We start from the raw sequence: 17,784 nt of genomic DNA, 5'->3' as shown, positions 1-17,784 counted from the left end.
CATAGGTCATTTAGACACCAGCCCCATAAGAGTATTCTGGAGTGCATCTCAGTCTCCCCTGTTAGAGCTATTCCATCTCATGTATATAAGCATTCACCAGGCCAGGTGGTCTGGTAGATAAGCACTCTTCTGAACAAGACGACATCTAGAGTCTAGCTGTTGCTCTGATGACTGCTTAACTCTTTTTATAAAGAGGAACAACTTCAACAGGAAAGAATGAAGGAAAAACTACTTCAGAACACCCTGCGTGGCAGCAGTTCGAGCACTCACCTGAAACGGGGGAGACCAAGTTCAAGGAATTTGAAAGCACTGAGAAGTCCTTTACTTTACTCTGGATTTACTTTATTTCTGGGTTTGTGAAAATGAAGTTTGCCATCCTTTCACATATATCACACTTATGATTTCAACGGGGTTTTTTTGCTAAAGCGTAACTTGCATAGTTGACTGAAGAGAGTTTCAGTTGTGGAGTGCACTGCTTAAGCTGTAAAAAAAAAGTTTAAAGACATAGAGGCATGTTGGGATAATGCAAGACCTACAGCAAAACACATTGATATAGATTATTGTTGTGAACTGGTTTACAATAGGCTTAGATCAGCCATAGAAAATACCTTAAGCAAGGTCTGTTTATGGCTTTCACGCTTCCTTTCTTCCTCTTTCCTTGCTGCAACAGATGCCATACGTCTTTCTTCTTCCTGGATGAAAAAAAGAAAAACAGCTTCATAAAAGGAGGAATTAATTTATCAGTAATACTTTTCAGAACCTGATCAACACAAAATTGTATTGATAGTATTTGAAATGCGAATTTTAATTTTAATGCAATTTTAGGATTTTTAACAATTTAATGTTTCTAAATATTATTTAAAACAATAAAGTTGGTAATTATAAATAAATCAGGAACTACAGAATAGATATTTACTCAGATGCAAATACTGAAGATAATGCTATTTATAACTAGTATCTGTAAAGGCCTTTGAAAAAGTAAAAAGCATATGGTAAATATGACAGTGAAAAAGAACATTTTTAAATATACCAGTGCATTGTATCTTTGTAGTAGTTTTTGCAATTAGTAGGATTTTTTTGTAAGAAAAGGCACAGAGCGAATGAGCTGAATTCTATTTATGCTCGAATCATAATCCAAGATTGATTTTTATCATTATAAACTGTTTCCAGGGGCTTACTATTCTCAATCAGCAACAGAACTTGAGAAGAAAAGAATATTTTCAAAGTTAACTATAGTCCATTAACGTTATTTCTTATCAATATTATTACCTATTCAAGAAGAAGTTTCAAGAAGAAAGCCATTGATTCCTAAATAATGAAAGTCATGTAAGTGAAGATGCTTAATTTTCCTGGTACAGCAATTTAATACTGCCATACACCCATATTAGGTTGCATGTTCCCTGTTTACAGAAGTCTAAACATTCTCACAGCACAGTATTTTTAGAACATATATTTTCCAAGTAACAAAAGAAATGTTCACTATGAAGTAAAAAGTGTAGAGTCCTTCCAACACAAATATTTGGGAAGCATACTTTAACTTATTTTGATTTACTTCACATGCCATTTGGGTGTTTCTATTAAAGTACCTTCCCAGAACATACGGAAAGTGTTTTGATTTCCCTCAAAATAGAAAGCTCCTGTCCTAACCTTTTCACTTTCACTTTCCAGAAAGTTATGTGTTAAGAAAATTAACAAACAAAAATGAACAGAAAATATCATTAACCACGAAGACATATTGATATGTCAAACTTTCTATATAAATAAAACATGCTATGTTGAGAGCATTACAAGAACCTCTAAGCACATGGGTGAATGCTTACTGCAAGATAAAACGAAACAGCAACTTCCCACTTAGCATTGCTATTTCATTTTTAAGAAAATCATTTCCAAAGCGTAAGAAGTTAGGTTCACATAGCAAACTTACTCTTATCTGTGTACAGCCCTCCTGAAACCCATTGACATACCGTGGATTTTCACATCAGTCTGAAAGATGATTAAACAACGAACTTCCAAACTGTTCCTCTATGACTTAACCCTAATAGGCGTGTATTAAACAAGAGGAATACCTTAATGCAGATTAAGGCGTGAGGCTTTGGATAGAGTAAGCTTCTCTAACCCAACTATATGCAAGAATTTCCCTGGAACACTAATTGGAAAGCCTAACTTCTTGTTGTTGTTGTTGCTCAGAAAGCAATCTCTGGCCTTTTCAGGGTGAAGTTGCATTGGCAGCCTCTTCTGCTACCAGGCTCTTCAGTTCTTCCTAAGCAGGGCATTACCAAGGGGCTGGTTTTATAGGACTACAGAATAATCCAGGTCAGAAGAGACCTCAAGAAAATCCCTAGTCCATGTTAAAGGAGGACCAACAATAAATATATGATTAAATAAAACCACACACAGATTCAGAAGGCCTTTGAGATCCCAGAACAACAAAATACCACACAATGAGACCCAATCACTGAATGGAAGGGTTCAGGGTAAAGCTACGAAAATCATGAAAAAAAAAAAAAAAAAAAAACAACACACCCATGCAGGTACATGCCACAAACATATAATTAATAATGAAAAAAAAAAGTACAAACATGATTCTCATGACAGCAGTTTATCTCAATTACGTATTACAGTGTAATGTTTGTGTTTACTTAAAATAACTGAAGTTTTAAAATAAAATATAAACACAAACTATATTAGTGATATCTTTCTATAGAGCGGGTTAGAGTTCTTTTGGGTTTTTTAAATTTTCTAATTAAATCTCTTCCTTTGACCTTGCATTTATGCTTTTTAACTTGGCTTCCTAAAGAAACAAGCTTTTTACAATTTCAGTGTCTTAATCTTCTCTAATGACTTTTCAACACAATGAACATATTATTAAATAGCTTAAAGTATGTTTAGAAGTCTCATATGAAGGGGGTTTTGTTCCCTGGAAGTTTGATTATATAAAATCAGTATGCAGAAAGAAGAGAAATGTAAACTAGTTTTCCCACCAAGGGAGAGGAAGCAGAAATTATCCATTCCACTTGGCAGAAAACAGCTGGCCAGTTGTCATAGACTCCGCTCCAAACTAACCGAAGTATTGTTGTGTTTCACACTGGGGAAGCAAGAATTAGAGAACAAAATTACACTAATCTATAGGAAATTAGCCCTCATTAATTTTATTCCTTTCTAAACAACTTAAGGATGGGGATTTTTCAAGCTTTAAGGCAAATATCCACAAAGTTCCCTAATTCAGTTTTCTTTCTCTCAGCTTCCACAAATATCCCTTCTTACTCCATCCTCCATCTCAAAGCCTTCCCTTAATCCAGACAAAAAGCGTACTTTATGACACCGTCTTCCATACATGAAGGTCTATCGCTCTCATTCAAGTCAGTCCAGTATTCAAAGAATGAAATGAATGTGCTTACGAGAGTGTTTTATTAACTGAATAAGATTTTTTTTCTTGATCAAGAGTTTATCCTAATTACAGACATTTAAATAATACAATCTCTTTTACAAAAGAAATTATCTCAGCCTAAAAAGAAAATCTATCCTAGTTTTACTCAGTATTCAAAAAGGCAGAATGATAGAGAAAACATCTGAATAAAGATCAAGGGCCAAATCCACTTTTTATGGAAATCAAGTTTGTGTACATTCCTTGATTAATCTTGCACCACACATGTAATCAGTCTTGAAAAACAAAACATCCCCCCAACCCCACAAAAAAAAAACCAAACAAACAAAAAAAACAAAAAACAAAAACAAAACAAAACAAAAAAAACCAGAAAACCTACAAAGTTATAAAACAAAGCCCTTAATAACCTTGCCACAATTCATTTTTACTACCACTCCTTCTTCTCTTTCAGTTCCAGCTCCTTTAAATTTTTTTCTGCCTTCCTTTTTCTTTATTGCCCCTTATTATTCTGCCACTATTGTCCATAACTTTGTTTCACCTTTAAACCAAACCTTGCTGGACAAGGGGGATGCTTTTCCAGAAGGTCAAAGTGTCAGATCACTACAAAAGGACTTGGATGTCCTCTTGTACATTGAAATCTCCTCCATTTATTAGTTCTCCACTTCCCATCTAAAAACTTAATAAATGGCTAAAAAGCTCATTTCACACACACACAAAAAAAAAAAACACCAAACAAACAAAAAACCAACCAAACCCAAACACTAAAAAAAAAAAAAAAAAAAACCAACACACAACCAAAAAAAAAAAAACCCCACAACCCCCCCAAAAGAACAAAAAACTCAAAAAGAAGGCAGGAAAGGGAGAGAAAAAGAAAAAGAGGGCGAAACATGCTTCCTAAAGAAGGTTTCTGCAATAAGATTTCGAGGCTGCAGGTTTACATGCTCAGTGCAAAGCAAGAGTAGCGACAGAACGCAAGAAGAATAAGGCACACTAAAGCTATCGCCACCCTTATAAAAGCATTCCATGAGAGCGGTACCAGAACATCTGTGGCTTTGGCATGCTGATAGCTCCCTCTGCTGCTGCATCAGCACTACTACCACAACGTGAGCGTAACACCCCAGATTTTGGGCAAACCTATCACTATGTCATCAGTCTTTCGAAGAGGTAACATCCAGCAAGACCTGAGAAGGATCCTAAAGAGACCACAGTGGAATGCACGTATTGTTCCTCACCGCTGCTTTCCTATTATTCAAACAGGTTCTTTTTCAAGAAACGATAGCATGTAAGTCACAGGAGAAAAAGATCTTAGGTTAGCACACAAGGAATGCAGCGTTTCATTTCCACAGTACATCTACCTTAAAATTTTTTGAATAATTTTACTATAGATTAGAAACAGCTATAGTATACTTGATATAAACTACTTTGGGTAATGGAAAAAACCCCAAGGAGAATATGAAGAATGGCGTGGAATATACATTTAAGCTTTCAAGGCACGAAGAGACTCAACACAGTACACTTAAAATACACAAAATTCAGCTTACTTACACTTGCAGAAGGCAGACTATTTTTTGTTATGTATACCACAGAGGCTGATCTTACACAAGAACGAAGTAAGAATGTAAGGACAGTTGTAATAGGAATATAGCCATGGAAAATAACGAGTAGAAAATATTTGATGAATTGTTCTTTAAGTGATATTTGACAATGAGATCCATCTCCTTTTTTTACTTTTGGTATATTACATTTAGTATATTTTTTGCAAGACCTGATTTAAGAGAGAGGATTCCAATCCACAAGAATGACTCAAGAAGATCCTTTAGTATCTTATTTTCAAGTGGAAAGAAAAAAAATAAAAATAAAATCAGGGATCCTCCCCTGAACACTCCACGGTGGTGATGGAATCAATAATGAAATCTGTACTGGACAAAGCAGTAGAACCTACTCCCTAATCAGCAGAGAAATGTCTAAGCTAAAAACAAAACAAACACAGCTCTCTTACTTTAAGCATCTAAAACCTATAAAATGACAACAAAAAGAAGTAAAGTTTTGCTGTTAAAAAGATGCAGCTTGTGCTGTGGTTCCCAAATTAAAAGACATTAAAAAAATATATTTATGTACACTATATATTATACATACACACATATATATAAATATATATGCATACACTTGGCAAACTGTTGAGAAAGTATCTTTAAAGTGATGGATAGCTAGTGTTCCTGGTTAAATAATTTCTCAGTAAGGAATATGTACACATATTACTCATATTTTATTACATTTGCAGACAGTATCTGCTTACCACTACAAATGACCGGAGGAAAAAAGGTAAGTCTCAGATAAACTGTAAGTGCCACTGGATAAGTCCACCTTTTCAAAAGTTCAAACTACAAAATGTATTCAAAAAGCTTCAATGCCCAGAAACAACCATTATAGTATGTTAACCAAGCAATGCAAATGACCACACATGCAACCTGAGCCTGCTTTGACTGCAACGCACTTCAGTTTCACATAAGCCGTAAATCCAATCACATTACCTCACACCTAAGGTGGACTAAAGGTGTCACTGTTACAGTTACTGATGGTTAACACAGGTGACAGTAATCTGTCCAGCCACTGGAATTCAGCCTCCTCCCTACTCTTTAAGTCTATAGATTGATCTAGCAAAGTTTAAGGAAGTAAATTATTTCCATTGAGCTGACGTTTTAGATAGACAATACAAAGTGGCTGGGTTTTTCAGCTGAAAACCATCTTCTAGTGTGGGCGATGAATAAGTGTTTACTGTCTTACAGGGAAACTCGTTACAGGTGACTAACCTCCACTGATTTCACCACCACTAGGTCCATGCCTCAGTGGTTTAGGAGCTTAAATCTTACATTCAAAAACGGCTTAGGAATGAGATGGCCTTAGAGAACACCAACTTCCTCATGGGTCAGGACTTAAAAGTTGTCATAATATGATGCAATCCCTCGAATAAAGGCAAATCTGACCGAATTTACAAAATATTAGAAGAGTTACAATGCAAAAAAAGTTTTATTCCAGGTGCAAAGTATTTGATTTTCGTGGCAGCTATGTGTTTCTGAACAGTTCCCTAACTCAGCGGCAGTTACCACCAGACTTCTGCTCTGAGGTTCCCTTTCTCCAAAGAATCCTGTAGAAAAGGCCTGGCACCAAAGAGCATATGTCTTCTTGAAAACCAACATGAATAAAGCTTCAACGCCTCTTACAAACTTTTGAAAATATCCTTCAGATTTTATTCTTTCTTGAAATAATTTTCTTGTCCCAGTGAAGCCAGCAAGTAAAAGAAAAGTTGACAGCAGAAGTAACAACTGTGTAAAACTCAGTTCTCGAGCAGAAAAGCTTCTTAACAGGTTAGTGAGGAATTCCTAGTCAGAAAGAGTCAACATCCTGGTCCAACTCTCAGGTCTTTCCAAGACAAAGCAATGCTAAAGTTCAAAATGGACTGGATGCTCCTCAGACTAACAGAAAAAAAAAATTCTATAAACGTAATTAGAGTTTAGGTAGTCTAATCAAGTGAGAAAAAGCACATACCCAATATTGTCCTTACATTCCCCCACCAAATTACATTTACCCTCACAGCCAATGGCAATAGCGTGTAGCATCACTAAGCAGAATAGCTGGATTTGGCATCGCCAACTGTCTAATTTTATCACAAATCTGGTACTTCTTATTTTCTTAAAATCACGGTTTCTTAAGTCATATGATTATCTGGTTAACACAGTTTTTATTGGAGAAAATACATAGCACCCTCTACATGGAAAAAACGTTAAAAAAAGCTCTCAAGACTCAAAAACCAGAAGGCAAATAAAAAGAACGCAAAACACATTCTTTTTACAAGTAGATTTATGAGCAGCACAACTGGTGAAACCTGGTTTTCTATGGCTTTTTGTCTTGTAGTTTATTCTCTGATGTTTAACAAGGTGCAAACCCAGATTAAGTTTTTCCCATGGCTGTGCATTTCTAACAGCTTTTTCCCCCCATACAGATCCCATAGAGTCTAAGGAGGAGTTTGAGCTCTTTCTACAGTTTTTCCCATCAGAGTTCTACCAGGATCCATCCCCTCTCAAGAAGGGGCAGGGGAGGGGGGGACATTTTTTTTGTGTCACTCAAGTTTCTGTAGTAACACTGAGGAAAACGATCCTTTTAAAAGCAAGGCAATTAGCAAGTATGCAATTAAGTCTGTATGAATTCACAAAAAAAAAAACAAAACCAACCCATAGAATATCTGTGGACAAACAAGCATTTAGTATTTTCAATGCTGGAAGTAAAACTGATGCCCCAAAGCACTTTATTTTTAAAATTAATGTTTTCCACATACATGTTATATTTCACATCATAATTGGCTCTATTTAACACTCAGGGTGGATCGGCTACAGGACAACAGGATAGATGGTAAAACAGCAGGTGCAATTTATAATGCAGTACAGCCTTTGTACAAAGCAAATGAGCATTCAAAATAAGGTACATGTATCAGCACCTGGTCAAAAAAAGGTAACACTGCAACAGTTTCTTGTAAAGCATATTCTGTTAATTATTTTGCTGTTGGATGGATTTTTGTTGTAAGAAGGTCATGCTTACACATCACTTGAGTGTATAAGAATTAGCTATTCCTTTATTAGCAAATACAGCAGTTGACTTAATGGTAAGGCCCCCAGTGATTGCCCTTCGTCCTCTAGCTTACAGTGTATTTTCAACAAGTCTGTAGTAGACTTAGTTGTCTGCAAGTCCTCTCTTTCTTATCAAGTTTACTTGAACTTGAGCAGCAGAAACAGAAATGAATGGGGAGAGCAGGTCAGGTAAGGAAGGGAGAAATACAGACAGACCCAGAAACCGTGTGATCACCAGGTTTCCTTAGGGAGGCAGACTAAAGAAAACAACAAGGTTTCTAAATGAAAGAAGATAGCAATAACACCAATTTTAGGGCAAACAGGCTATTCCTTTGGAAGAAATAGGCTGTTCCTTTTCAGCTGTATAGCAAGCCAATAAAGACTGTGTCAAGAAAGTTCTAACGAAAAGCTTTGCAGATTCTCTCATGTCACATAGGGATTTACTAATGAAGACTTTAAGCATTTAAAAATAAACATGTTAAAATGAAGTAAAAAAGCACACCTTGACATCATATTGAACAAAAGACAAAAGGTCAACGTTTTCAATATTGTAAAGTCTATACACCATTCAATTCCATACTAAATTAAGAAAAAATGGTGGTATTTTTAATAGACGTATATACACATAAAACCCTACATTTTACTTCTGAATTTAAGGATCTAGTAAGTTTGACGAAAACAGAGTTCTTACTGTGATTCTCTTCATATCTAGCTGTCGGAGCTGCATCATATGATGGAGAACAGTGTGTTTGTACCATGTCTCCTGAGCTATTGGATTGCCATCAAGGGTGATATCTGACAAAGATGAGGAATCAGCAAGGCACAGAATATCCTCAAAACTGCAACCAAAAAAGTTTAAAAGTTTTAATGTCATAGAGTAGGAATAATTTTGAGATGGAAGACTTTATTTCTCAAGGATAGAACATTAATATTTACCTGTACTGAAAAAATCTCACCCATCAATATTGTGTATGATAAATTATTTTGAAATACCAACAGCTGCTGCTGCTGTTAAACTTTTTATTCTCTTCACATACAGACAAAAAGAGATCCAAAATAAGAACTCTAACTGTGGAAGTATAGTTTCACCTAAAAAAACCCCAAACCTAAAATAGCATACATATCAACTCATATTCCAAAAAATAACACAAGGTGCATTTGGTATCAAAGTCAGCATGAAAACCATGGAAAATACAAGAAAAAAGCAAACCACAAATACCACAGAATTGATCCTGGGTGTTTGCAACATCATTAAATGAAAAGAAGAAAAACGATTACAAAAGCATCCTATTATCTTCAAAACAGACATGCCTACTGTTCACAGTTCAGTCAACAAACACTAACAAGTTGGCTTTTTAGACAACCTCTGATTTTGTTTCCTGACAAAAATTACTGGTCTGTGTAAAATGTATTTAGATGTACAGCCGGTATCATATTATTTTCACTGAAGATGGAATGTGAAAAGAAAGCAGCTGACTCGGATAAACAGTATTTTTAATCAACAAAGAACTATTTAACTTGACTTCATAAAAAGCTGAACAGTTATAGAAGTAAATATGACACCCCAGTGCCTTTTAAGAAATTGGTCACCATGTATAAATGTACAACCATGCACCCATCCTTATGCACTTTGGCCTTCAAAAGTTGAGTCTGTGTTATGAAGTTAAGTAAGTTCAAGTGGAAAGTATGAAATAGTTTGACTTGGTACTTTTGAGAATGAAGTTAAAATCTGATAATTACAAAAGATTCAATGATGAGCACATAAAAATATAAATAGAGGATTGCTTTACTATATAAACTAATACTTAATGACATTGTGAAATGAGACCATTTCTGAAGTGGAAAAAATGGAATTATTGCCTTGTTTTATATTCGACAATCTTATTGATTTAATTAACTGTCTATAGTTCTTGCTCTTGACGGCAGGAAAAGTCTTCTTCCACTAATACTTGGAAGGATACCAAACCTTAAGTATGCCCCACGCTTAGAGATCAGAAGTGGCATGCAGTAGAGATGTTCTTATTAAAGACTGTCATTGAATAAAGTGGCAACTGCCTTTATCATTGGTATCACTCAACTTTCAAAAAAGCATACAATAATCTGGGGAGGACTAACATTCAGATGCAAAGGGATTCAGATCCACCAGAATGACAGATTTTAAAATGAGATATCCCTGGAAGATTGTAGATATTAGATAAAACAATTTATGCAACAACAACAAAAAGAGATACGGATAAAATATAAAAATAATATAACCAAATAGCAATCAGTCTCAACCAGCAGAAGAAAGGCCTGGATACCAACATAAGCTAGCAGGAGTAAAGAAAAGAAATCACCTAATAAAAATCTCAAAAAAACAACGCAATTAGTATAGCACACAAGTAACTTCTACACTATATACCAAATGCATGCATCAGAAAAATGACAGTGAAGATTCTACTACCTTTCTGCTTATTATATTAAAACAACATAAGAAGTGGTGGAAAATGAATTATGTACAGATTCCAAGGCAGTGAAGGTGCTTAGCATATCTGAAGAACTGGGTGGTTTGTACATATGGTTAAGACAAGTTTGATTATCATTTTCTGTTTCCTTTCTATAAAAGAGCTTGTGTAACCACACTTATGGTAGATCAGGCTGACATATTACTTCAAATATATACTCAGTATGTCCTGAAGATAAAAGATAATCTTCCCAAATGACACAGAAGTTACTAAAGAAAATTCATAAACATATTAGAATAAGAAAACATAACTGAATTTCTATTGGGCTAGAATATATTTTGCTTGACAAATATGAACCTTTTTTGGTCTTCAAAATGAGTTTCAAATAATGTAAATGTAGTTATTAAAAGCATTAAATATATTTGCTCCAAATGCTGCCCACTAAAGATTTAGCCAAACAGTACTTCTGCCATTGCATATGATTTACAGATTTTTAATAAAACCAAGGTCTTCAGGAAATGACAGAAAAGTCAAAAGTTTGCTAGTGTTTTCAAGACCTTCCACTTATATATACTGCTGTGCTTTGAAATTCTCAGTGCTTCAGCATACCAGAACATTCATTCTGGAGCTAAAACAGATGCGCTCGTTTATGCTGCTTTTAGCTGTCCTATTAGCAGCTCAATTTTAGTAAAACAGTAGTGCAAAATAGCTATGTTTTCATATCTTTGTATACACATATGAAAAATAGAGTTTAAGAAATTCAACGCAGAAAACTTAATATACTGTACTTGTCACACTGGCATCCCAATCCTAAGCCAAGCAAAGCTCTAATGTAATACACTACATACTTTAGAACCAAGCTTCTGTCTGCTTCCCAGCATGCAGACTGCTGCAACAGAGCCAAGTGGTGACCACCCTACAGGAATCAGAGGCCACATCTCAATGCTGTCTCTAGCCTCTGTGCACCACAGAGGAGTCTAACCTGCCCATGAAATTCAAAGCAGCTGTGGATGGTGCTGTTTCAGACTGCCTCAGTCAATCTCCTTGAGTGGAATGTCTGCTTCTCTTTCCAAAAGACCTTCTCCTGCAGGAGGCCCAATAAACTATGGCAACCACCTCCCCTTCCCTGTCCTCCTTTCATGCTAGATGAATTTATCTTTGCTAAAATGGTAGTTTCAGCAACACAGAAATGAGTTGTGAATTTGGGCTAAATTACTAAAAAGTGTTTCCTGGAAATCTTTTCAGAATAGATCAATTTTACATTTTGTGTGCATTCTCAGAGTCCTGCATCCAATTGTCCCCTCTGCCAGAGAGGATGCAAACCCACCTCTCCTGCCTCATACAAGAACGTGGCAATTACTAAGCAGCAGAGTACTCTGGAGTGGTGCAATCTCAGCCTCCACCAGTGATACACATTCGCACGTAGGCATTTAGTAGGCAAGAATAGGACATGGGAACACTTGTCCTGCGTTACAGCCTGCCTACTTAGGAAGACAGTTGTTCCTTCTCTATACGTTTGCATCAATGATTTTTTTTAAAGCATGTTGCATAAAGGGGAAAAAGTTCTGGAGCAGAGAAGGAAGGCAACGTACTCACTGCAGTCTGACAGAACAGCTAACAGAGAACTGTATGCTCAAAAAACATTCAGTCAAAGAAGAAAACTTGGGTTTTCCCAGGTTTCTAGCCACTAAACTACTGATGAAAACAGATGTTACCACAATCAACCTTTGATTCCCCTCATACTACTTTTGCTCAAGTATTTAACAGCATATTCATAAAATTTTTATTCTGCTGAGAAAAAAAAAAACCAAAACATATTTTCTTGTTTTTCTTAGGCTAAGAACATTCCTTCTCTCGGGTTTCCAGTTCAGCAACCAAATGAAGAAAAACAATTACATGTCCTTTGAGCTGGTATCCAACTATTTCCATATGGCCAGACAACGTGCCTTACTAAATGAAATAGCCAATGTAGCGCTGACCTGGACAGCAGTGTAACAGTGAAAATATGTATTTTGTTTCCAAGATTAAAAACTGGTCTTCCCCGGTTTCATATTTTGAAATATGACCAATAACCCTCTTTCTGAATCTCAGTGGAATCTCTTTCCTGAAGAAAAGAGTTTCTGTAATCTCTTCTCAGTACCACATGACAAATTCAAAATGGGATTTCTCCTCCTTCTTTATAACTAGTTCTAAAGGTATATATATCACCTTCAGACATCAGGTATGAATGCCTTCAGCTTGTAACTGCTGATTTTCTTTGGGCTGAAGCCAGAATTAGGACTTCTTTTATTTTAGATCAGCATCAAATTTTACAGTGTTTGGTTTTAGCTTATATTATCTTGCTACTACATGCTTTTTTACTAAAAGCTCTGCAGAGAAGCAGAAGCATTCTGAGGCCTCCTATGAAGCATGAGGGAAAACATTAGTGATTATACCCATGACACATTCTCATGCCTTAAATAATGACAATTTTAAAGAAGCATTCCCAAATCTTTTGCTGAAATATTAATTCATACATGTCAGCAATTTAATACTCAAGTATTTTTGCTGACATACAAAAATAGTGAGCAGCAAAAGTTTCCTCGGGAGCACTGCCTCAAGAAGGCTACTTGTTTTTTAATGTTCACTAATAAAATATTTTCATGAGCCTGTAACATAAATATATCCAGGTTTTGGCAAGATACTTTGTTATTTGTTTCCATTTGCAGGTTTTATCTATGCAACTACAGATCATAGAATGGTTTGGGTTGGAAGGGACCTTGAAGATCATCTCGTTCCACCCCCCCTGCCATAGGCAGGGACACCTCCCACTAGACCAGGTTGCCGGAAGTCCCATCCAGCCCGGCCTTGAACACCTCCAGGGATGGGGCAGCCACAACTTCTCTGGGCAACCTGTTCCAGTGCCTCACCACCCTCACAGTGAAAAATTTCTTCCTGATATCTATTCTAAACCTGCCCTCTTCCAGTTTGAAGCCGTTCCCCCTCATCCTATCACTACATGCCCTTGTAAAAAGTCCCTCTCCAGCTTTCTTGTAGGTGCCCTTAATTAGAATATCTGTGTATCGATTTGATTGTCTAAAAGAAAAGTCAGTTGTATAGACACAGCTGTTCCTAGAAAAAAAAATTAATATTATCATATGGCACACAGTAAACCCAGGGAAGTGACTCTTAAAACCACACAAAATCATTTAAGAGGGTTGTAGGAATGTTCAGATGTTGCACATCAATTGACTGGTATTATGGTTGCATACAACTTCTTCAGTCAGTTCAAACAGTATCAAGCCAAGCATCAGAACACAGATGGTCAAGAGTATACTTCTCTATTCAAACATTTTCCTGTTAGAAGACGTATCTACTACATAACTCAAAATCAGGAATTAATGGGGTTTTTTCGCCTTCAAATCTGCTGTATGCAGTAAAAGGTTATTATTTAAAAAACCCAAGCTAAATGTTATCATCAAAGGAAATTTTGTGTTTGTTTTAAAATCATGGCTGGTAAATAAAGAGTTAAACTGATCCACCCACCTACTTACCCACACATGTACGTAACGTCTTTTGTTTGACATTAAGATTTTATTTTTATACCTATTCCAAATACAAATTAAAACCAAATTATATATTTGCATGAATGTTCTAAATATTTCTAGATTACATGAAAACTAAGAATAGATATATCAATAGGTTCAACTGAAGCACTAATGAATAAATGAAAACAGCCATGATAAAGTACCAAGAAGCAAGATACTGATTATATAAAGTTTGAGAAATCTACTTTAAAAATCTCACAGAAAAAATGAAACATTTTTCCTTCTCTTAAGACTGTAAAAATAACACAAGCTCACATAAAACGACGTGAGAAAGGAGTCAGAAAGCTGCACAAAATACAGAAATTCCACTGACTGCAGTGATGCTCCCTGATGGCAAGGGAGCCAGCTACTGCAGTCCCCTCATTGTTCTTGCCAAGCTAAGACATTTTTTAGAAAAACAGAAACAAAAGGCATGTTTCAGTTCTGGAAATTTCTCAAGAGAGGCAAAATGCTAACCCTTTCTCTGGCAGATAATTAAGGGAAGAGCACATTAAAGATTGCTGCAGTTCATCTTTGATTTTTTTTTTTAAATGCTTAACAGCTTTAAGTATTTAAGGAAATCTACTGCACTGGTGCTTTAAGAAACTAAGGAACACAGACAAGTAGGTTGGAGCTGTCTGCAAAAACCATAATGCAGGTCAACTTAAAATATTCAAGCACCTATTACAGTAAAACCTCATACTAAGTATAACATTTTTACAGAGAAAACAGCTACCACAAGAACAGCATAGTATTGCCAGTAATTAAAACATGAAGCATCTTTCCCCTACGCCACATTAAATTATTTGATCCTAAGCAAAGAAGGCTGGTCCTGATTAAGGGATTAAAGAAAAAAAAGAAAAGGACATACCAAACTGAAGATAATGCAGGCACTTTTTTTTTTTAAATGTTGGCACTAGTATAAATGCAGACTCCAAAAATGCATGAATATGGAAGAAGTATAGAATACAAACATTTCTATCTATTTATAACAAAATGCACTTAGTAACTTGAAACTACAGAAGCCCTGCTTTGAAAGTTGAGCTATTCTGCTTCTGCCATCTGGCTTGAAAGGGAAAATAACCATGAATATACCTTTCAAACTTTATTACTATACAGACAAGTAAAACACAAGCATAAAATAATCTAATTATCATAAGCAGAATCTGACTCAGCAGTTTGTGTAACTCCATAAATACAGTGATTGCATGTTAAATATAATATGTACCTTGTGTAAAGTTGCTTTAACAGGTATGTAGTTTAACAGTAAAACAATATATTTAAAAAAAATACTTTTAATTTTGATCATCATTGTAAACAGTATGGTAATTTTTAAATTAAAATACAAGTTTCTTGGTAGAATACTCATAGTACAACCACATCTAAATGCAAAGGTTTTCAAGATTTTTTATGTTTGAAGTAGAAAATACACAATGGCTTGATTATGTTATCTGATATGTTAGAAAAAAAAAAAAAAAAGTACCTGCATTCATAGTGTTTGAATTTAAATTTGAGTGAAATACAGATCCAATAGGATACTTCAAATTACTGATAGGAAACAAACTGCTATTTCCCTTACCTAGATATATTGTTGAAGCTGAGGAAGAGACGTTGGAGACGGGGCAAAGTATCCACATCTTTCTAGAAGGAAAGATAGAGGAATAAATTCAGTAGCTGAAAGTAGCTTTTGAACCTCTCTACTTTGCCTCATGAAATACTTTCACTTCTATATGCTATAACCTTGCTGCAACATTGATTTCTGTTGAACGTGCAGCTCCATTTCTCCCTAGTGCAGACTGCAAGGGAGTGTTTCAGTGCAGATATCTACTCTGCAGAACAAGCTGCATCACTTGCAAAGCAAATGATGTTAAATAAAAGAGGATAAGGCTGCTGCTGGTTTCTGAACAAGCTTTTGGGAAATAAGCCAAGGTGCTGTCTCAGCATTTAAGCTACAGGATAAACACACAGTAAAAAAAAAAAAAAAAAAAAAGTACATTCATTTGGTGACCATGCTGAAATAAGGTTTTTGAAGTGCAATACAGCAGTGCAATTAGCACTACCAAACAGCAGTCATTCTTCAGCCAGAGAATGATCTGAAGGACTCTGTCACCTTTACCATTAAAATGTATAAGAAGGAATGAGTTTCCAGAATGAGTAATTGTGAATTTAATACATGCCCCTAAAGACCTCTGCAGAAAACCTCTGAATAGCAAATAGCTCAAATATTCGTAAAATGGAATATCAAGTAAGACCAAACTTCATTTATGAAATATAAACCCGTAATGGCCAGACAGCCCAGTCTGCAGTGTTTCATATACCATTCAGACTGCACACCCAACCCCTTGGTTATAAGCCTGCATCCCCTTCTCCTACTAAGGAGCATAATGCAACTTGCAACCAATGGACACAAACCTGTTACTTACAGCACGGGGAAGCGTCACACAGCTGACTACCTTGATTTTAGCCACAAATCAAATCTGCAACCCTTTCTCCCTCCATTTGATTTGTGACACATCTACATATCATTCCAGAAACAGTTCTTTCTACCCAAACAGGTGGGCACAAGGCAGCTCTAAACAAACCATGCAGCTGCTATTAATGAAGCAGTAAATGTGAGCTAACAAGCATTGCTAAGAGTCATAGCTCTGTACACAATAAGCATGGCTTATTAGCTCAGGTCTGCAGTTGCAAAACTCCTGGTTCAAGAGCTCTTCTGAACCCTCCCAGACCATTCCATGGAACCATTAAGTTTGCAGCAGAATTACATCTGGACCTCCCTTCTGTTTCTAAGGCTACTTAGTGTTGATGCTTAAAGGGGTGGGGGGTGCAGGATACAGGTGGACACACACATGAAGACAGGCATTACAGGGTTGTGCACAGTAATTCTTAAGCAGCAAAGATTATAATTAATCAAAGAATTTTGCACTGGACAATACAAAGTAATTTCCCCTGAAGACAATAACTAGCATGGTATGTTGCAAGTTTCACAGGTATGTCAGCAAACATCGTCAGAGTTTGGGGAAAAAAACCAACCAACCAACAAGCCCCACAGGATTAGGGGAGCAACAAAAACGAAAGCACAAAACCTCCAGCTACTTCTGTTTTGATACAAAGTTATATAGGGCAGTGGACACACAGGGCAGGAGTTGTTTTGTGAAAAGATAGTAACACCCAGACCAGTCCTGCCTCAAGTCTAAGATCAAGCTGCAGATGACAAAACCCAAAATTCTAAACTTTTAATACCTCAAAGCAATCAAGCAGGTCCATCTTTCAAAACAAAAATACAGCTCATCTTCTGAACAGCGGACCCTAATTCACAACTGGATGGAAAGTAAATAGACACTCCATCATTCACGATATATATAGATGTGTGCTTTTAATGCCATACAAGACTCCTTTTTATTTACTCTGTCTGTTCGCTATTCTTCAGAATAATCAGATTTCTTGAAGACACTTCAAGATCATAAGATATGATTCTGCTATAAACCAAGCCTCAGGACTGCCTTTTTAAATCTCACTGCTTTGGACTAACTACAGTTTATTCTTACAAAAATAACTACTTCTGGATTCAAGGAGTTCCAGTCTCTAACAAATACTTCAAAGACAAAAAGTGGTCCCAAAATTGCTAATCTAAGGCCAGTGGATTGCAAAAGATTATGTTTAATCTGGTTGGATAACTTGAATTATTCAATACAGTTAACTGCAATGGGTATGGAGTTCAGTATGGAACCTCATCTTGTTTGACTAATGGGAATATCATTTTTCCT

At 36.0% G+C, this 17,784-nt stretch overlaps 1 protein-coding gene across 1 annotated transcript in view; it reads right to left on the bottom strand.

Moving 5' to 3' along the window:
• Positions 1-17,784, bottom strand: part of LRRC49 (leucine rich repeat containing 49) — a gene marked incomplete at its 5' end in the record, with an annotated part of 53,683 nt that overhangs the window by 15,923 nt on the left and 19,976 nt on the right. Inside the window, 3 exons of the mRNA XM_082488947.1 lie at positions 609-692; positions 8,699-8,846; positions 15,597-15,658. Coding sequence (XP_082345073.1) covers positions 609-692; positions 8,699-8,846; positions 15,597-15,658 — 294 coding nt within the window. The remainder of the gene's footprint in view (positions 1-608; positions 693-8,698; positions 8,847-15,596; positions 15,659-17,784) is intronic.

This window comes from Vanellus vanellus, assembly GCF_965231255.1.
Source record: "Vanellus vanellus genome assembly, chromosome: 11".
NCBI classification, from domain to species: Eukaryota; Metazoa; Chordata; class Aves; order Charadriiformes; family Charadriidae; genus Vanellus; species Vanellus vanellus.
The sequence above is the reverse complement of the archived record's forward strand: the minus strand, read 5'-3'. Positions and strand labels throughout refer to the sequence as shown.